General features: G+C 44.7%; 1 protein-coding gene across 4 annotated transcripts in view; it reads right to left on the bottom strand.

The window, feature by feature from the left end:
* Positions 1–478: 478 nt before the first annotated feature.
* Positions 479–22087, bottom strand: part of LOC147112103 (CD99 antigen-like) — a 75238-nt gene continuing 53629 nt past the window's right edge. For all 4 annotated transcript variants that reach the window (XM_085999618.1, XM_085999620.1, XM_085999619.1 and 1 more), the window contains 5 exons: positions 19013–19084; positions 10342–10365; positions 8776–8886; positions 6715–6777; positions 479–2861 (listed from right to left, as the gene is read on the bottom strand). In XM_085999618.1, the coding sequence (XP_085855744.1) occupies positions 2818–2861; positions 6715–6777; positions 8776–8886; positions 10342–10365; positions 19013–19084 (314 nt within the window). In that variant the 3' untranslated portion in view covers positions 479–2817. The remainder of the gene's footprint in view (positions 2862–6714; positions 6778–8775; positions 8887–10341; positions 10366–19012; positions 19085–22087) is intronic.

The following is a 22087-nucleotide window of genomic DNA, read 5'->3' as shown; positions in this document are numbered from 1 at the left end:
GGTCATGAATTGACTCCCATAAAAGATGCTCAGACCACTTAATCAAATACAGGATACCACTGAACCAAAAGATGGTATTTATAGCAGGCCCAAATCTGTAATAATGGGTATTGTTCAGGAGATGGATAGGAAACCGATGGGGGGGGGGGGTAAGGAGGCAGAGTTGGGATAAAAGGGGCATTCTTAGAAAGGTGGGTATTTTGACAAGTGATGTCCCCCAGGATCAGTGAGTTCGCCTTCAGCTTTTCACACCAGGTAAATGACCTAGATTTAAAAGGATGGAGGAGAGTATATCCAAGTTTGTAGAGAAGGTAAATAGGGAAAATCATTTCCACTGAATAGTGGCACTACTTAAAAACAAAAAATCAATCCAGAGCCACCCCCCACCCCCCAGATTTCTGCAGATTGTTGAAAACTCTGGGAACCTGTCTGGAGTAAGGACTACTGGGGTATCTGAATCAGAGACTAAACAATCAGGTTCACAAACAGTGAGCGTTCTTTAATCACATATTATAGCATCAGTTACATGTATGCAAATTGTAACAAGTTCCATGTTTGAAGTATAGTAAATTCAAAACAGTCACGCCTGATCTGGTTCCTTTCTCAACCCCCCCCCCCCCCCCCACCAAACTCTCAGACCCCATCACAATGAACTGAAAAAGCAAGCTTCCATTCAAATGAGATTTTTTTCCATTTTTAAAAAGAGTATATAATTTGTAGAAATTGCAATTTTTATTTCTTTAAATAAAGCGGTCACTGCTACAACAAAGATCCCATGACTTTTTCAGTGAAAACCGAGAGCATCAGGTACAGGGAAGTGTTGCTGCCAATAAAGGGCTAAATGGTCTCTTAATCTTCCGCGATCATTGGGCTTTCCTCAAAGTTGAAAGGACTGTTCCAGCTCATTAAAAAAGCAGCTTTCTTTCGGTTACCCGGCTATTTCACGTTACCATCGTGCTTTTAAGAGCGTCTCCACACCAAGCTACTGAGAAATCCCATACGGGCGGTTTCAGTTTTGCCTGACGGACGGGTGAACACTCTCTTCCCTCCTGTAGGGATACACCGCACTTACAGAAGCTGAGATTCTGGACACAGGTGAGCAGAACCAAGGTTCGAGACACCGTCGTTCACCGGTTTGCTTTCCGGAGCTTAACCACTTGAAACCACAGCCGAAAGGGCTTTTGCCAAGCTTCGCAGTGCTTGTGCAGCCAGGACGTTAGCTGCTAAACCACTGGATGGCAGGGCCATCTAGATTAGAGGGAGGGAGGAAGAATGCCAATGCTGAGTACCAGGGCTACCACCACTCCAGTTTCCATTGAGTGACCAATGCCCTGGAGTATCGCAGCCAGATTCTGCCAGAGGGTTGATTGACTAGGTTATGAAGACACCCATGTCGTCGCGAGCCACCTTGACGTCCCCATTTCCCCCTCCCCCCAAAATGTGGCTTCCCCATGAGCAGCGGATCACGACCGACACCAAGAATGGAGCAAAGAACAGGACTAATTTCACAAAATTATCCCAGAAGTGACATGTGGCCACCTGCAGTTCCACAGCTGAACTACAAGGGGTCACTGGGACTCATCACCCTGTGCCTGGGATCTTGAATTTTCTGAATGAGCCAGGGTTGGAATTTAAATTTTCATGTGCATTCCAAATTTAAAGATCAAATAATGAATATTTTTCATAATTTGAAAAAAGCTCACCCCCCCTTGTGTAATTACAGGTTGGAATAAAAATAGCATTTTTCATCTCATTTACTTTGAAACCGAGTTATGCACTGTAATCGGAGTATTCCACGCACTGTGCAAAATTAACTTTGCCGAGACACTATGTTCAAATATAGTAAAAAAAAGGAACATTTCCTGAATTACTGTATTTGGAATTTGAATTCAGGTCAGGAATGGAGGGGTAGGAAAGAACAAAACAGTACTTAAAATAATCTGTATAGGCATGCATGACATCACACCTCCCCCACTACTAATTTCACTTCATGGAGACCCCTCTACACAGCCCCCACCCCCCCGTCATCACCACCCTCTCCAAAAAAAAAGGAAACTCTATTGGGGGGTTGGGGGGGGGGGGGGGGGGGGGGGAAGAACAAAAATTTTTTCGTTTAAAAACAAAATCCCCCAAGTTTCTACTTAATTACCATAACACAAAATGCACAGCACTGCAAGTTTTAATGAGACACTTTACAAACTTTCTGACATTTAACAGCATCACTCAGAGTAAAAACACCAGGTTTTTTTTAATATATGCGCCAGTCATTAAACTACACAAAATTAAACATTACCTACAAGTATTCCATGGTCTAAAACCTTTAAAGCCCATGCGTGCTTTCAACTTGCTCAACATTTTTTTTTTTTTTTAAGTCATTATTTGCTCCACAATGTTGTACTGATTTTCAGCACACAGGGGGCGCATTCTTTAAAAAATAAAGCAGTTACATTCAAAATTTAACATTTCTATAAAAAGCTCAAGTACATTAATTAATTTACAGCTGTAACAGAGAGACAATGTTCTGGGTCACTCTAAATTTCAATTTGGTACTTTATAAAAAAAAAAGGGAACGATTCTGGCACTTGGTAATTTCTTTTACAAACGGCTTTAAAAAAAAAGTTTCTCGTTTAAAAGGATAAAAATAAATCCACATTACTAAAACCAGGGCTGTTAGAAAAACAATGAAAAATCAAAAACAAATCTGAACCATAAAAGACGAGAGCGAGAGCACGCACAGGAAACAAAACTGAAGGAGGACGAAAGTGTCTGGTCGGACTACAGCCATTTGCTTCCAGTTTTTTCTCCATCAGCCACCTTCTAGTTACTTCCAACAGGCTGTGATTGCAGAAGAGTACTGTAAGCTGAACAACAGATTAAAAAACTGATTAATGACTTTGTACTAAATACTTTGCAATAGAAATTCAGCTTCCAAGCCTGCGATTTTCCACCCAAAATTGTCGAGGAAAAAAAAAAAAAAAAAAAATCACTGGCCGGCAAGTGGAGAATCAGCAGTTTCCACCCCATCGCATCTAAGCAGCATGTTAAAATTGCCTGGTTTGTTGCAAGGTACAAGATCAGCCATGAGGTAGAAGATCAGCCATGATCTTACTGAATGGCGGAGCAGGCTCGAATGGCCTCCTCTTGCTCCTATTCCTTATGTTCATCGATAACAAGACACGCCACCCAACCCAATGGCTCAGCTATTATATGCACCTGCTAGAGTGGAACCGAGAAATGCCAACAGACCAGAAATGCCCCATCACTTCTGGTCTACAGAGTCAGCTAATCACAGCAGGTCTCCAAGAGCTGGCCTTAGACATTGCTGGGCTTAGAAAGGGCGGAACAGAAAAACCAGCATTCGTTAGACAACTGCTGAACCACTTTTCACATTAGATTTTACAGTATATTCCTTGGTATATTGTGGTGTGCCATTCCCATCTCATGCCATAAATGTAACCATGAACTAACAAAAACAGAACACACAAGCTTGAATAAATACTGACTTCAGGAGGTCAGAAGCTAATAGTAACTTTAATCATTCAAGACTTAAAAAAAAAAAAAGTACCTAATTTCTGTGGAAGGAAGCAAAGGTTGCAGGTTAATGGGAGGGATTGAACTGCAAGTAAAAACTGAATGGGTTTGATCAATTAGCTGGTTTTTATACCGGTGCTGATTTAGGTCAGATCCCAGACACCTGCTCCCAGTATTTACATCATCACTAAATCTGGCTCCTTTATCCCAGCAACAGAATCGGGGGACTAACTTTGAATTACTGCCCCCTTGCTGCCTTATTTAACAATAAACCAAGTCTGCAACATACCAGAGGTCAGCAAGGAATTGCTTGCTCAGTTTGAAAAAGTGTGACAATGGAACTGAATTTGAAGTATTTTGTCCCCTCATTTTAGTGTTTATTGATCTGAATGTTGGTTCCAACAGCAACCACAGACAGGACTGAAAAAAAAGTATAAATTTAGGCCCATTCTTTCCAAGCTGAATGTGAATTTTTATGTTCTGACATTTGCCAGATTCTTCCATTCCCATTTCACCACATGCATAGGAGGAGGCCATTCAGCCCCTCGAGCCTGTTCTGCCATTCAATTAGATCAGAGCTGATCTGTATCTGAAGTCCATCCAATCGCCTTGGTTCCATAACCCTCAATACTCTTGCCTAACAAAAAAAAAAATCAATATCAGTTTTGAAATTTTGAACTGACCCACAGCCTTAACAGCTTTTGAGGGGGGTGGGGGGGGGGGGGGGAAGAAGAAGAGAGAGTTCCAGATTTCCCCTGCCCTTTGTGTGAAGTGCTTCCTGACATCACCTCTGAATGGCCTAGCTCTGATTTTAAGGTTATGCCCCCTTGTTCCAGACTCCCCCCCCCCCCCCCCCAACCAGAGGAAATAGTTTCTCTATCTACCCAATCAACTCTATCATCTTAAACACCTCATTTAGATCACCCTTAATCTTCCATACTCAAGGGAATAAAAGCCTAGTCTAAATCTTGTGCCAATTCTGTGGATGGAAACCCAGAGTTTTGGTGGCTAAATGCCCTGACATAGACCACACAAGGTCCCTGGCCCAACCCCCCAATCTGTGCCGAGTTAGCAGATCACAACTGGGGCATCAAGAGGGGGATGGGGAAATATTGCAAGGTTGCTGTGATGCGGCAGTTTCAAAGTGCCATCCAGCAACTTCAGGAATGTCCCTTTAATGACAGGGACAAATGTACGAGGAGGAACCTTGTGGGAGGCGAGCGTCACTGGCGAGACCAGCAATTATTGCCCATGCCTTGCTGTCCCGAGAAGGTTGTGGTGGTGGGTTGCCTGAACCCCTGCTGTCCCGGTGGTGAACATGCTTTCACAATGCCGTTAGATAGTGTTTCAGATTTTTGACCCAGTGACAATGAAGCCTCTCCACCCCATTTTCTGACATTCTCTGTTCCTGAACCCTCTAAAAATGGGTGGTTTTCCACCCCCAAAATTAAAGTTACTTCTTGGCCAAGTTGGGGTGGCTGGTGTCCATGAAGACATATCCCAACGTAAGGTTTGCACCTTAAGAAAAAGGAGGGGAGAAAACAAAAAGGGAAAATAATGGCCTGGAATTTGTGGTCAGCAGCAAAGCAAAGGGGGTTACAGTAGAACCTGAAATATTATGAACACTTTGGGCTGGATTTTCATTGAGCCATGGAGTCGGGATTGGAGGCGTGTGGGGGGTTTAAAATCCCGAAATCGGGGGTCCCGGCCCCATCCCGCCTCCATGCCAGTTTCAAAGGAGGCGGGTACACGCCCCGCACTGGGACCTGCCTCCGAGGCGGGAAGGGGCTTAGTGCCAATTAACAGGTAGTTAACAGGCATTTTTTAGCCTAATCCCTATTCTCATTGTTGAACTGTGGGATTCCCGACGGCTCCAAACCACGCCAAGTTAGCGAGGCAGTCCGTCAGGCTGATTGGCTTGGAGTCGTCGAGATGTCCGGTGTTCAGGTGAGTGATGGGTGCATGAGTGCAGAGGTAAGTGTGTTTGGTCTGTGTAAAGTGTTTGAAGAAGTTCTACTAACCTTTACAGCCTTCCTTCCTTCAGGTCTCGGGAGTCCCTCATCTCACCGGTACAGAAAGCAGAATGACAGCCAGCTGTCAAAATCTGCAGCCTCTGCTTTCTGTTCTGGGGAGATCTCCAAATCATCCTGAGGAAGGAATTAACCTGGAGTACAGATTGTCAGTGTTTGACAGCTTCAAACAGCTGTCAAACACTGATATTTCATCTGTCAAAAGGTCTTGACAGATGAAATGTCAATCTGTGATGTCACCTGTTGCCAGGTGGCCCTTAATTGGCCTGCTGAGCGGGCTCAACAAGGTCAATCAAGTCAAAATCGTGTGGGTTGGCCACACCTCGATGGAGGTGGGACTACAACCCCAAACGTTGTAGTCCTGCCTCCTCAATGAAAATCCAGCCCAGTACTAAGTTTCTTAAAAATTGTAATTTTTATCAGAATGGAGAATTTGACATTTCACAAAATTGAAGTTAATTTTTCAGGGCCATACATTCGTTTAGCAGTCAATACGCTGTTCAAACCCCAGTTACACCTAATCAACAAGGCATGACATTTAATGGGGTGTTTAACAGCAATATTACTGCGGAAAAGCACATGTTTCTGTCAGTTTCACTGATTTCTGGGGAGGGAAGAAAGGAAGGGGTTCCACAGCGCAGCCAGTGGCGGAGCAGTGAATGACTTACCGCAACTTCAGGATTCCCGTGTTTAGATGCGCGCGCACACACTATATCCTGAAGTTGTGGTCAGTTTCAAAGGGGTATTAACAGCAAACGCTGTTAGTTCACTGTTATTACCCACCGCAAATTCCGGCACTACAAGTCACAGTTGCTAAACTGGGTATTTCAGCATCACACGGTCAGACTTTACTCCTTCACTGGTGCACCCGGCGAGACACAATTTTAAAAAACATACAAGTCAAACTAGCTGGAGTTCCAACAAATGACCTGTGTACAGCAGTGGGGTCCAAGTTGGATTCCCATGCACCACGGACTTTGAATCTCAGTTCCTTGAAGTTCAGAGACCAAGCTCTAACCCACAGAAAGAAGGGAACAAGTTGGAAAGACATTGCATTGATCAGGTTTCTTTGTTTATTGTATTTATTTCATTTTGAAAAGGAGCTCCCGAGGAACGAAGACCGTTATACTTGACTGCGCAACTGAATACATACACTGAGGGTCCTCTCGCTGGCCCTGTACGTTATCCTGCTTAGCGTTCTGCTCCGTCGAGTTACCTGGTAATAAAACAGAATAAATTGAGTTTTGAAGCAGCTCGATTCATTTCCCCCAGGCTTGGTTGGTTCTAGGGAAAGATGATGATGTCGCCACGACACACAGATCTCCTACTCTCGCAGCCTATAAATGTTCCAACACCTGTGTGACACACCAGTTTGGTTTTTAGCTTGGCTTTGGGATTAAAAACTAAGTTCATAACACAAATCTTTCCACCCTTGATCAGCACCAGGGAATGGTTGGGAGGGCTCCTGGCGAGTGGAGGAGATGTCAATTCAGCGACTGCTGCAGGTAATCTAACATGGCATTGATGGCGAGTGTCTGAAGATCAGGACCTCAAACCCGGCACTAAGCTCATGATCTACAGAGCAGCAGTGATACCCGCCCTCCTGTATGCCTCAGAGACATGGACCATGTACAGCAGGCACCTCAAAAGCACTGGAGAGGTACCACCAACGCTGCCTTCACAAGATCCTGCTAATCCATTGGCAGGATAGGCGCACCAACGTCAGTGTTCTCGCTCAGGCCAACATCCCCAGCATCGAAGCTTTGACCACGCTCGATCAGCTCCGATGGACGGGTCACATCATCCGCATGCCCGATACAAGACTCCCAAAACAAGCGCTCTACTTGGAGCTCCGGCACGGCAGGAGAGCCCCAGGTGGGCAGAGGAAACACTTCAAGGACACCCTCAAAGCCTCCTTGAAAAAGTGCAACATCCCCACTGACACCTGGGAATCCCTGGCCCAAGACCACACAAAGTGGAGGAGACACATCAGAGAAAGCACCGAACACCGAGTCTGCCGGGAGCAAGCAGAAGCCAAGCACAGGCAGCGCAAGGAGCGCACGTCAACCCAAGCACCCCACCCACCCGTCCCTTCAACCACAGTCTGCCCCACCTGTGACAAAGACTGTAGGTCCCGCATTGGATTCATCAGTCACCTGAGAACTCAATTTTAATGTGGAAGCAAGTCATCCTCAGTTCCGAGGGACTGTCCAAGAAGATGATAATACAACCATGTCAATGGTGCTATCCTGTTCACATACCCAGAAACTGTTATTTAGCACAAATGTGTCTACACTGGTTGTGGGAAATGGCGTTGAATTTAATTAATTTTTTTTAAAAACTTGATTCCCTCAGGGTGCATTTACAGTGTGAAGTGGTTTGGCTTTGGTTAGGGTTAGGGTAAACGAAGCCTGAATCCAGCAGCATGCCCCATCCTAAAACCAGAAGGAAGCTCAGAGACACTCCAGGAGACTGCATCACTTCAGTCAGTTGACTCCTAAAGTTTAGCATTAGTTGCTATACCTTTGAGCGCGCGCACACGCGTTCTCTCCAAGCCATGCGGCCCGGGACCGGCTTTTTCAGTGTTACATTTCTCACGTGCACAACATTGTAAATTTAGGGGAAACATTGCACCCAAACTATGTTCCACTGAGAGTAACTGAACCAGGCTGTGCCTTTGCTGCGCAGAGATGACGCTTGGACAGGGCTTGCACTCTAGGGGAGGGAGTGTAATGATAGTCGCTGCCGTCACAGCCTTTTAGCAACTAGAAGACCTCTTTCAGCACCAATACACAACCTGCTTTTTGGTGCCTGCTCCTGATCAGATTCCCCCGACCCAAGGAAGCTGGGTGTAAGCAGCAAGGCCCATTTACTGTGGGACACCAATAAGCTTGTGCCTTCCTAGTATCATTTGCTTGCATCCCCTCTTTCCTCTGCCCCGTGCCTGGGAAATAATGTGCCCAGAACAAAAATAAACCAAGCCCACCCAGTGCGGACCAATTCCTCGTTATACGGTCAGGCACAGATGCCGACATATGGTTGCGTGGCGGATCCCCTTGGAGAACTCCTCCGTTGCCCGAGGTGTCGAAATTCCTAGAATAATACAGCCTCCCATCAGTTTTTCTGCTGCAATCTTCCTACTCCTCGCAAAAAAACATTTTTTCCGAGGATTGGTTCACCTCGAATTTAATTTGTCAACTGCAAATAATCTTACCCCAACCGAAACACAGCTTCTTCTTTTGGTAAAGGATGTAACTCGATACTCCACCTCCCAAAGCCAGCAGCAAGCCAGTGACAAGGCCTGTAATGGTACCCTTTCCACCACCTAAAATAATTGAGACACACAATTAAATTATTTCTCCTTAAAAAGATCCTGCCTACTTTTCACAATCACAGCACTTTTATAGAGGATTCTTTCCTGTCGGTCTAGAGCATGAATGGCCAAGAACCACAAGGTGGCAGCAAGGTATAAATCTGCAAGCACACCACCACTAACAGCAGCAGGTTTGTTCGAGTGATATCTCAGATCATCTTATGTAAACGCACATGCTGTAGACAAACTTCCGAGTGCACAGTTGCAGAAAGCCAGTAGAGGCGATCGATCTGCGATTCTCAGTCAGATCGCCAGACGTGTAGTGAAATAGCCATCGTGCAGTCAAGTTGCTGCGTAACGGAGTGCAATACAAGGGGCTGCACCTCCACATATTAGATCTAAAGACTGCACCTCTACAGCAATGGAACAAAAGTGATTTAAATGTGGTCTGGTGGGGCAGGTGGCCTGTTGGGTGCAACAATTCACCACTTTGCGGCGAGGTAAGGCACAAGCTAGCAGTGCGGAGCCACCGCAGGAGATACCGCTCACACATATGCATCAAAAAATAAACCCAAAAGCCTATCAGGCTATTGTTCGCAATGGCATTTGATGAAAAATCAGAGCCGACGGAGGCAAGCAACTGCGGGGAGGGGGAGGAAAGAGAAAGGGGGCAATTTTAACTCCCTCCACCCAGCGAAGTGGTCGACTTGCTGGCCTGTTCTCGCTCTGCCGCCATTTTAACTCCAGCCTTCCGCCAGGGCTCCCAACAAGGCGGGAGCATCAATAATCGCTTTGTGACAGCCCAAGGCCATGAAAGGTGCTATAGTTCAGAGGGACCTGGGGGTCCTTGTGCATGAAACACAAAATGTTAGCATGCAGGTACAGCAAGTAATCAAAAAGGCAAATGGAATGTTGGCCTTTATTGCAAGGGGGTTGGAGTTAAAAAGCAGGGCAGTCCTGCTACAACTGTACAGGGTATTGGTGAGACCACACCTGGAGTACTGCGTACAGTTTTGGTCTCCTTATTTAAGGAAGGATATACTTGCATTGGAGGCAGTTCAGAGAAGGTTCACTAGGTTAATTCCAGAGATGAGGGGGTTGACTTATGAAGAAAGGTTGAGCAGACTGGGCCTATACTCATTGGAATTTAGAAGAATGAGAGGTGATCTTATCGAAACATAAGATACTGAGGGGGCTCGACAGGGTAGATGCAGAGAGGATGTTTCCCTTCGTGGGGAAATAGTTTCATTTCAGAATAAAAGGGTCGCCCTTTTAGAACTGAGATGAGGAGGAATTTCTTCTCTCAAAGAGTCATAAATCTGTGGAAATCAGAAGTCGTCCTGTTACTACAATGGGCTGTCCTATTGGTAACCTCATTACATAGTCAATGTAGATTCCTTTAACCCGCTAAATGTTTCATTTTTTTTTTTTTTTTTTTTAAATATGAAGTTATGATTATAGCCTTACCTTGGTTACTTTCTTCGTCTTTGTCTGAAAAAAGATTTAATTTAAAAAAAATTAGATCTTCCTGGGAGAGAAACTTTAAGACAACCAACCAACCTATATAGCACTGAAGTAAAAGAATGTCTCGGGGAAAAATGGACAGCAAGCAGGAAATTTCAGGAATTCAGGGGTGAGGGCAAGGGGAGATCCAAACGTGTGGTTAAAGTGTTTTTTTTTTTTTATTAAAGGCTTTTGAAGGTTGGCAGAGAGGCAGCAAGACAGAGGAGTTTGTCGAGAACATTTTTGAGCAGAGAAACTAGGCAATTTACGAGCAAAATCAGGAAGCACTTTTTCCCCCCCCACCCAAAGGGTGATGGAAATATGGAACACTCTGCCCCCCTCCCCCAAAGGCTGTAGACGCTGGGTCAATTGATATTTGCGAGATGGAGATTGACAGATTTTTTTTAATGAGGTGTGACTATCAAGGGATATGGATCAAAAAGGTGGGAAGAGTGTTGAGGTTAGAACAGCTCGGAGCTAACTGAATGACAGAACGAACACGAGGGGCTGAATGGCCTATTCCCGTTAATATGTTCTGATGCCGCGTCCCATCAATAAGAAAGTGGCAGCATAAATGCACCTCAACATGGTTTGGAGATTAGTCAGTTTGGTGTGTCTTGTGTATTTGATGAGAATAGTGGAAGACACTTGGCAACAGTTCACCTACTCACATTCTCAGATGAAGAACAATGCTTGAAAGAAAAATGGAAGTGGGTGGCAGCAACTGTGAATTATTCCAGTAACTTTACAGGCAGAACAAACAAAGAGCGTCTTCCACGGTCGCAGGAAACAATTATAAGCAGTTACAATGGAGTGCCCAATATTGGTAAATCAACTGAACGCTCCCCCACCCCCCTCAGATGAATGACCTACGCAATGAAACAAAAACAAATATACCTCTGTCCAACAAGCAACCATGAAAAGACAGTTTCAGTGTTACTTGCTAATTTTTTTAAAATTTTTTTTAATAAATTGCCACAATCTCAACCACCGTCTTCCTCAATGAGCATCCTCAGAATACTCCAAGTTGCTGCCGTGTGGAATGAAGGCCAGTGGGCCCATACCACGCAGTGAAGGCCTGATTTTAATCACGCCACTCTTTGTCCTCTCCGCTGGGGAAGTGCCAAGAGCGGTAATAAGTCGATGACATCACTAAATAGGGCACTTCACTTGTGGCACAGATGCTGGGACAACGCTACGTTCTGAAGCGTACATTTGCTTTTGTGTATAAGGGAGGAACAGCACTGAGCGCCAGCCTGGTCAACATACCACACGTGAAAGGAAGGTGGGCTACAAGGTCACCTGAACCTTACCAGAAGTACCACTGGGATAACATTTCAGTGCACAAATTTCAATTAAAACAACTGCATTCCTCCTTAAAACATTATTACAATACAAGAAAATGTTTACCACACACCAGATTCCAGAGGCTACAGTAGAGCAGGCTATTTAAGGCCCAACTGGTCTATGCTGGTGCTTATGTTCCGCACTAGCCTCCTCCCACCGAACTTCATCTACACGAGCCTCCTCCCACCGTACTTCATCTACACGAGCCTCCTCCCACCGTACTTCATCTAACCCAATCAGCATATCCTTCAATTCCTTTCTCCTTCATGTGCTTATCCAGCTAGGCTATTCGCTTCAACCACTCCCTGCGGTAGCGAGTTCCACATTCTCACCACTCTCTGGGGAAAGAAGTTTCTCCTGAATTCCCTACTGGATTTATTAGTGACTCTCATATTTATGGCCCCCTAGTTCTGGTCTCACCCATAAGTGGAAACACCTTCTCTACGTCTACCCCATCGAACCCTTTTATAATATTAAAGACTATTTTAAAGGTCCCCAGCCTGTTCAGCCTTTCCTGGTAAGTATACCCTCAGTGTTCCAGCATCCATCATCCTTGCAAATCTTTTTTGCACCTTCAGTACTTGGATATCCTTTTTATAATATGGAGTCTAGAAGTGAGCACAGTATTCCCAGTGTGGTCTAACCAAGGTACTATACAAGTTTTACAAACTTCTCTGCTTTTCAATTCCTCTAGAAATTAACCCCAGTGCTTGATTTGCCCCTCGATAAACCTGACAGACAGCACCTTCGACAATGCAGCACTCCTGCAGTACTGCACTGGAGTGTCAGCCTGGATTATGCGCTCATCGTCTTGAACCCACAGCCTTCTGACTCACAGGCCAGAGTGCTGCCAGCGTAGCCAAGGCTGACACGGAATTCAAATCCTTGACGAGAAATAAGTTATCAGCCTGAAAGCAATGTTCCACCACTTATTTAAAATAGAAATAAGAGCAGGCCATTCAGCCCATCGAGCCTGATCCGCCATTCAATTAGATCATGGCCAATGTTAGCTTTAAGCTGCGCGGCCATGCAGAGCTCTAGGGGCCCCACAGCCGGTGAGCCTGCTTTTAAATTGAAAACAAAATGCGTGTGCAGAGACTCTTAAAATGGGCCCCCCCCCCGAAAGGAGTGTTACAGGGAACACTGAATGGCTAATCTGTACCACAACTTTTAACCCTGGATACACTTGGCTAACAAAAATCTACTCCTTCCGAGGCCAGTATACCCTTCAAGGTGCGGTACCCAGAACTGAATGCAGTGCTCCAGATGGGGGCCGACGAAGGCTCTGTACAATTGAAGCACAACTTCCTTCCTTTTGTATTCCAGTCCCCCCTTGAGAAAAAGCCAGCATTCCATTAGCTTTTTGCACCTGTCCATTAGCGATTACTGATCCGTTTACATGGAGACCAAAACTTCTTCGCTCCTCCACAGTTCCCAGTTTCTCACCATTATAAAAACACGATTCGTCTTTCTTGAATCCACATTGAATTCCATTTGCCACAGTTTTGCCCACTCACTTAATCTGTCTATGTCTCTTTGCAACTTCCATCTGCATCTACTTACTGTGCCTCCCAACTTAAGGTTTATTCAGAGATATTTCAGTTTTAAAATAATTGGGGTAGATTCTCAACTACCCCACTGGTTGTGGTGCATTGACTACACATTAGAGAGACCCTCCCCACAATTCACCTCCCCCTCCCAATTTCCATGGAAAGATGGGCCAAATTTACAGCTGGGTGTCATGTTCGAAATCTACTCAGTTACCTCTACTGATTTCACAGACTTAGAGTACAATAAAATCAACTAAAGGCATTTACAAAAAAAAAGCACAGAAAAGTGAAGGAGGGAGGAAAATAGCAGCTCCAAAATGGATGACTAACTTTAAAATAAATTCAGCATTGTTAAACAAGACGCAAGTTCCAGGTGTAGCAACAATGTTAACGGCTCATCTAATGAGAGAGATGTGGTTTGTGTATAGAATCGTTACAACACAGTAGGTGGTCATTCGGCCTGTCGCGCCCAGGCCCGGGCCGGCTCTCTGCAAGAGTGTAAATTCTTAGTGATTGTTAAATTGCAATTGTGTGTTGCAATTTGGCCTGGGTGGATGTGAAAGCCAAGGCTCTAGATGATCATGTGAAAGCCTTATGCCAAGCAGGGCTGAAATATTCTTTGGATCCAATTTTCAGTCGAAGCTGGCCTCCAGTCTCCAAAATGGACAGTGGGGTCCCTGGAACTCACTAACACATGGAGTAGTTGAGGCAAATAGAATAGATGCATTTAAAGGGGAAGCTAGATAAACACATGAAGGAGAAAGGAATAGAAGGATATGTTAATAGGGTGAGATGAAGTAGGGTGGGAGGAGGCTTGCGTGGAGCATAAACACCGGCATAGCCTGTTTGTGCTGAGAAGTCTTGCTAGGATACTGTTCCATGGACATCAATGACTTGGATGAGGGGAGCGAGTGTAATGTATCCAAGTTTGCTGACAATACAAAGTTAGGTGGGAAAGTAAGCTGTGAAGAGGATGCAGAGGTATAGACAGGCTAAGTGAGTGGCCAAGAACGTTGCAGGTGGAATAACGGAGAAGTGTGAAGTCACCCACTTTGGTCGGAAAAATAGAAAAGCAGAATATTTTTTCAAAAAAAAAGACTGGGAAATATTGGTATTCAGAGGGACATAAGAACTAGGAGCAGGAGGAGGCCATCTGGCCCTTCGAGCCTACTCCACCATTCAACATCATGGCTGATGATGTTCCTCATCTCCTCTTTCCTGAACTAGAAACATAGAAGGTAGGAGCAGGAGTATGTCATTTGGCCCCTCGAGCCTGCTCCGCCATTCAATGAGATCATGGCTGATCATCCAAACTCAGTACCCTGTCCCTGCTTTCTCCCCATATCCCTTGATCCCTTTAGCCTTAAGAAATATATCCAACTCTTTCTTGAATATATTTAATGAATTGGCCTCTACTGCCTTCTGTGGTAGAGAATTCCACAGGTTCACCACTCTCTGGGCGAAGAAATTCCTCCTCATCTGTCCTAAATGGCCTACCCCTTATCCTTAGACTGTGACCCCTGGTTCTGGACTCCCCCTGCCATCGGGAACATCCTTCCTGCATCTAGTCTGTCTAGTCCTGTTAGAATTTTATAAGTTTCAATGAGGTCCTCTCATTCTTCTAAACTCCAGCGAGTATAAGCCCAATCGACCCAATCACTCCTCATAAGTCATTCCTGCCATCCCAGGTATCAGTCTGGTGAATCTTCGTTGTACTCCCTCTGACAAGTATATCCTTCCTTAGGTAAGGAGACCAAAACTGTACACAATACTCCAGGTGTGGTCTCACCAGGGCCCTATATAATTGCAGTAAGACGTCTTTACTCTTCTACTCAAATCCTCTTGTAATAAGAGGCCAACATACCATTTGCTTTCCAAACCTGCACGTTAACTTTGTGATTTGTGTACAAGGACACCCAGGTCCTTCTGACCACCAACATTTTCCAATCTCTCACCATTTAAAAAATACTGTAGATATCAGAGCTGAAGTTCCTCAGGATGCAGGCACTTACTGCAAACGTGGTTGTCCGGGATCACAATGCTCTCCACAAACTCCCACATGCTGCAGTTGCGGCACACCGCCTGCACTGCCACCCCTATATGACCTTGATTTATTTAATTAAATTTGTAATTAGGTAACTTAGTTTACAGTGTAGTTTCCCGACTACTTACTTGATACAGATTAAGTTAACGGTACTGAAATTAAATATCTACCCGTAACTTGTAGGCAAAGAGCAACAACTCCTTCCCTTTCCTCCAAATTCCCAACCACAGCACTCTGTTGAACTCCACTCAGTTTAATCCCACTCTGTGCTCTGCAGAAATGCTTACTTTTATACACTAGTATATTGGGTGAGGCTCCTAGTGTTGACTCTGCTCCCCTGCTCCCCTGCTCCTGGTGATTAACGCCTATTCAAGACAAGGACTTACACCTGACTGATAGTTAACTGCCACTGGCAGTCAGCTTCTGTTCACTACAGTTTTTAAAGTTCTATGTTAAAAATCAAAATCTTAAACTAAATTTCACTTTTTACAGCTCTTGTGTCCTTGTCCACAAAAATCACAGAAAATTAGCATGCAGCTACAGTAAGCAATTAGGAAAGCAAATGGTATGTTAGCTTTTATTACGAGAGAGATTGGAATGTATGAATAAAGAAGTCTTACTACAATTATATAGAATCTTGGTGAGACCACACCTGGGAGTATTATGCAGTTTTGGTCTCCTTACCCAAGGAAGGATATACTTACCGTAGAGAAAGAGTGCAACAAAGGTTCACTAGACTGATTCCTGGGATGAGGAGAGATTGAGTAGACTAGGCCTGTATTCTCTAGAGTTTAGAAGAATGAATGGTGATGCTGGGAGGATGTTTCCCTTGGCTGGGGAGTCTAGAACTAGGGGGTGGTCAGCGAGTCAGAATAAGGGGTCAGCCATTTAGGACGGAGAAGGAGGAGAAATTCCTTCACTCAAAAGGGTTGTGAATCTTTGGGATTCTCTACCCCAGAGGGCTGTGACTGCTCAGTCATTGAGTATATTCAAGACAGAGATCGACACTAAGGGATATGGGGATAGTGCGGGAAGATGGAATTGAGGTAGATCAGCCATGATCTTATTGAATGCTGGAGCAGGCTCGAAGGGCTGAATGGCCTACTCCTGCTCCTATTTCTTATGTTCTTCTACTTCCTAGCTTAGAGCACAAATACTATTTGGGAATGGGAATCCGGACACATTTTGCCCTCCCTAGCCTAGGGTCACTAACACTAACCACTGCCCTGTCACAGATCAGATCATGCAGCTCAGACAAGGGATCAAACCTGGGATCATGAAGTTCAGCATCATAGAACGATGAGCCATTTGGCCCATCGTGACGATGCCATCATACATTGTGATACCTTCATCCACAAAGCTACAAGGGGAGCTCATTGAAAGTTACATTTGGAAGCAGTGGACAGGCAAGCTGGCAGATGATCAGTTCCTCTGCTTCTACGACAGCAAGTGCTGTACACCAGTCGGGAGCAGCTCACCAAGAATCTTCTTGGCTTACACTCGGAGACCCCACCCTTGCAAAAAATCAGACCCACAGCAACAACTAACATCTGAACTGTGTGGAGGGAAATCAGGATTGAATACATATTCTACCATAGCAATCCCACACACTACCAGTCTATAGTAGTCAAAAGGGATTAATTAAGAAGGGGAAAATTGAATAGGAGAGTGAATAAGCTTGCAGGGAACATAAAAACTGACTGTAAAAGCTTTTATAGATATGTGAAGAGAAAGAGATTGAAGTCAAGTGTAGGTCCCTTGCAGTCAGAATCAGGGGAATTTATAATGGGGAACAAAGAAATGGCAGACCAATTAAATACATACTTTGGTTCTGTCTTCACAAAGGAGGACACAAATAACTTCCCAGAGATGTCAGGGAACATAGGGTCTAATGAGAGGAAGGAACTGAATGAAATCAGTATTTTTAGGGAAATGGTGTTAAGGAAATTGACGGGATTGAAGGCCGATAAATCCCCAGGGCCTGATAATCTACATCCTAGGGTACTTAAGGAAGTAGCCCTAGAAATAGTAGATGCATTGCTGATCATCTTTCAACATTCAATGGAATCTGGAACAGTACCCATGGATTGGAAGGTAGCTAATGTTACCCCACTATTCAAAAAAGGTGGGAGAGAAAATGGGGAATTACAGATCGGTAAGCCGGACATCGGTAGTGGGGAAAATGCTAGAGTCCATTATAAAAGATGTAATAGCAGAGCACTTGGAAAACAGTGACAGGATCAGACAAAGTCAACATGGATTTACAAAAAGTAAATTGTGCTTGACTAATCTACTGGAATTTTGTGAGGATGTAACTGGTAAAATAGATAAGGGAGAACCAGTGGATGTGGTGCATTTGGACTTTCAGAAGGCTTTTGAAAAGGTCCCACATAAGAGATTAGTGTGTAAAGTTAAGGCACATGGGATTGGGGGCAAGGTATTGACTTGGATAGAGAGCTGGTTGGCAGACAGAAAGCAAAGAGTTGGAATAAACGGGTCTTTTTCCGAGTGGCAGGCAGTGACTAGTGGGGTACCGCAGGGATCGGTCCTTGGACCCCAGCTATTCACAATATATATTAATGATTTAGACAAGGGAACTAGATATATCTCCAAATTTGCAGACGACACAAAGCTGGGTGGGCGTGTGTGCTGTGAGGAGAATGCGGAGAAACTCCAGGATGATTTGGATAGGTTGGGTGATTATATTGCATCTGCCATGCTTTTGCCCAATGTGGATAAATGTGAGGTTATCCACTTTGGTGACAAAAACAGGAAGGCAGATTATCTGAATAGCAATCGCTTGGGAGAAGGGGAAGTGAAACGAGACCTGGGTGTCCTTGTGCACTAGTCGCTGAAGGTAAGCATGCAGGTGCAGCAGGCGGTTAAGGCGGCAAATGGTATGTTGGCCTTCGTAGCAAGAGGGTTTGAGTACAGGAACAAGGATGTCTTGCTGCAGTTGTACAGGGCCTTGGTGAGACCACATCTTGAGTATGGTGTGCAGTTTTGGTCGCCTTATCTGAGGAAGGATGTTCTTGCCATGGAAGGAGTTCAGCGAAGATTCACCAGGCTGATACCTGCGATGGCAGGAATGATGTATGAGGAGAGATTGGGACGATTGGGCTTGTACTCGCTGGAGTTTAGAAGAATGAGAGGGGATTTTATTGAAACTTATAAAATTCTGACAGGACTGGACAGACTAGATGCAGGAAGGATGTTCCCGATGGTCAGGGAGTCCAGAACCAGGGGTCACAGTCTAAGGATAAGGGGTAAGCCATTTAGGACTGAGATGAGGAGGAATTTCTTCACCCAGAGTGGTGAACCTGTGGAATTCTCTACCACACAAGGCAGTAGAGGCCAATTCATTAAATATATTCAAGAAGGAGTTGGATATATTTCTTAAGGCTAAAGGGATCAAGGGATATGGGGAGAAAGCAGGGACAGGGTACTGAATTTGGATGATCAGCCATGATCACATTGAATGGCAGAGCAGGCTCGAGGGGCCGAATGGCCTACTCCTGCTCCTATCTTCTATGTTTCTATGTTTAGAATGGCCTTGGGTTAGAATAATTTCTGCCCAATATACAATGAGGCAATATGGTATCATTTATACAGTAATACACCAAAGTATGCTGTTTGCATATATAACAGGCCATTAAAAAGGAACCAAATAAAGACTCTAAAAAGAAAGTGTTACCGTCAGAATTGGTCTGGATAGGTTTTAAACCACCGGCAGCATCTATGAGATCAGTGTCCCCAAACTGACGATCTGCCAAATTAAAAGCAGCAAAAAAAGGTGAGGAACATATTAATATAGAGAATGGACTGAGGAACTGTTTACTCTGCAAAGTAAAACGGAACTTTTACTCACCACTTTTCAGCAAAAAACAATGTGTCACAAACTAGGGCAGTAGCCAAACTAGGTAACAAGAACTGTTTAAAACAATCTTTAACAGCAATTAAGCTTGGAGAAAAAAGTGTGACTGATTCCAGAACTGTTAAATGAACACTGGTGCAATTCACCAGAGTCAATGTTTTGCACTCCTTGGTACAGCTGTACCCTTGGCACATTGCCCCCTTGCGGCAGACTTTCCGGGGCTCAGAATGGGCAGAGCCTGCGTCCGCAGTGCCTGCCCAACTTTATAGTAGGGACGCACGAACCATTTTCTCGTACGGGCCGCTAATGCTTTCCTGGCGCGATGCAGGCGCCGAATGGGCAGCTCCCCTCATCTGGGGAAGTCGAAATTTGTCCAGTTTGAGGGGTGGAGATTGTTTTTGTGGGTCCCGGAAGACCACTCCTGTTCCTCCTGGCACCCCCCCCCCCCCCCCCAAAAAAAAAACTTTACCTTTTTAGGCGAGGTGTACAGAGGTTCCTTTACGGATCGCCTGTGAGGCCTCTCAACCTCCAGGAGAAATGGGACGAACGTGTTTCAGCCATTGAAAAGGCACATATTTAAAACAGCCCATTGCTGTTTTTGGGTGTGCATGCTGGGTGCCCATTTAAAGAAGTAGATTCAAACAGGCAAATGGGTGCAGAAGATACTCACCAGACCGTCAAATGTTGGTTAACTTTTTCCAGGAGAAACAGCAGGCAGTTGCAAGTCTTTTCCCCGCTCCTGCTACCACCCGCCCCACCTCAAAACCATCTCAGAAGGAAGTCCATCCATAAGCTAGAGACCAACAAGGTCCCAAGTTAGATGTCCAACCATCATCTCCGCCATTGTGGTTACAGAACTACCACAAGTGGCCTCAGCATACCTGGGTGGTGGGGGCCAAAGAGAGGGTAAAAGCGAGGTATCCAGCACTAAGTAATGAAGGGCACCTTCGTAGACATCATGTGAAAACAAGAATGGCTCAGCTGCAATGCTCCCCGTAGTCAAATAGGCTACTGACGGTGGATCAAGATGCAGACACAATTAAATGGTTACTTGGGCAAGGTATTAAAAATTGTTTAGTGCCTGTGGAACTACGCTCCAGCAAGGAGTTAACGGTTTCAGGAGGGGGAAGAAAACTTGGTGGGGGGAAAAAGCAAGTGCAATCCCAAGAGGACTTGGTGGCAGAGTTGGTCAACTACTACATTTAACCACCTTGGGCTGTTTTTCCTACATTAAGAGAGAGTACTATATAAATACACGTTATTATTGTGGGATTGGGGACTGCTCCAAATCAAACTTGCTAATTCTACAGTTCACTACTGAACCAGGTTGTCAGAAAAAAACACACACCCATGTAAAGTTTCCAATGGGCACAGGCCTGTGAAACAACCCCTAAATTCAGTAGTAAATTGCCAAGCTTACTCAGAGGAAGGCCCACCACCACCTTCTCGGGGAAACTGGAGAAATTCAGCCTGCCAGTGTCGACAGTGTCCCAGGAACAAATTTTTATTAAAGGCCACAGGATGGTTGGCATAAGAAATGGAAATATGTCTCAATGGTTGGGGGGCTGCTCCACTGAATTTGAGGCCAAGACATAGGCTGAAAAGTTAAGCTTCGGCAGGGTGGGGGCGGGGGGTGATGATGGTGCAGAACGGGCGGCAGCCAGTCAGCTGCCCATTATGCACCCAGCCCAATTATCCTTTCCACTGAAGTCGATGAAAAGGAAACTGGGGCGGGATGTAGAAGGTGTGGCTGATCCACGAACACCTGTTTTTTGCACCGCCTGCACGAAGTTGGATTTTAACCTGTACTGTTGAGCCAAGTAGAAGGAGCATTACTCTACATCTAGCCACGCTCATGCTATATCTGACTGGGGAGTTTTGACACAAGGTACCAGCACCAAGATCCCTCCTGTTGAAAAGCACCAGGTTCAATTTAAACACTCCAGCCCTTTCAGGCAAATACAATTTTTCTTCATGTAGTCAAGTCACCACTGTTGGATTTGGTACATTAGGAGTAGAAGTAATACAAGATTGGGGAAGAAAGTATTGGAATGATGGGCTTCTAGGGATTGACTAAACCTACTCAGTCGGTCATGTGCACATGGCATCTTTATAGATTTATTCTCTCTCTCTCAATTTATATTGGCCCAGTAATTCGGGTCCAAATGCGTGAGTACGGTCTGGGTACTCACGCATCTGGCCGGATGAAATGCCGGCGTTCAGGAAACACCGTGCATGCGGGGAACGCCGGCATTTCCAGTCCTCTGAACGAAGGGGTTCAGAGGCACAGCGCGTGCGACTGCACAGGCAGCGCGTGCGCAGTGAACTTCGTCGATTTCATTCATGGATTCAGTGAGGGCAAGTCCTTACAAGTTACACTTGAAAAAAGCATGTGTAAAGTTGCTCCAAGGCTGCGGAGGAAGATATATTTTATCGTGGAGCTTCTGAAAAGGCAATATTTTTGTTTGGGAAAGGGAGGAAAATTATTTTAAGAAATGCTGAGGTTAGTTTTAAAGTTTAAATTTTTTTTATAAACGGGTTTTCAGTACGGTAGGTAGAAGGAGCAATTGTGGCTGTGTGAATTGAATGTGCGAATGAGTGTTCTAAAATGAGTAATGTAACATTTCCAACACGAAAGAAACTTTTCATCAGTAATAAGTAATTATGTATGTATGTCCGCATATATTCCTTTACGTATATGTATGTATGTTTTATATTCCTTTACTTGTGTATGAATGTATGTTTTTAATTATGATTTTCCAATAAGTTACTTTCTCTGAAAGTCATAATTAAATAAATACAAATACATACACAAATTAAATATACACAAGTAAAAGAATATATACATACACGCAAAGGAATATATACAGACATACATAATTACTTAAAAGAATA

This window comes from Somniosus microcephalus, chromosome 10 (genome assembly GCF_052327205.1).
Source record: "Somniosus microcephalus isolate GS21.2 chromosome 10, FLI_Smic_1.0, whole genome shotgun sequence".
NCBI lineage: Eukaryota > Metazoa > Chordata > Chondrichthyes > Squaliformes > Somniosidae > Somniosus > Somniosus microcephalus.
The sequence above is the reverse complement of the archived record's forward strand: the minus strand, read 5'-3'. Positions and strand labels throughout refer to the sequence as shown.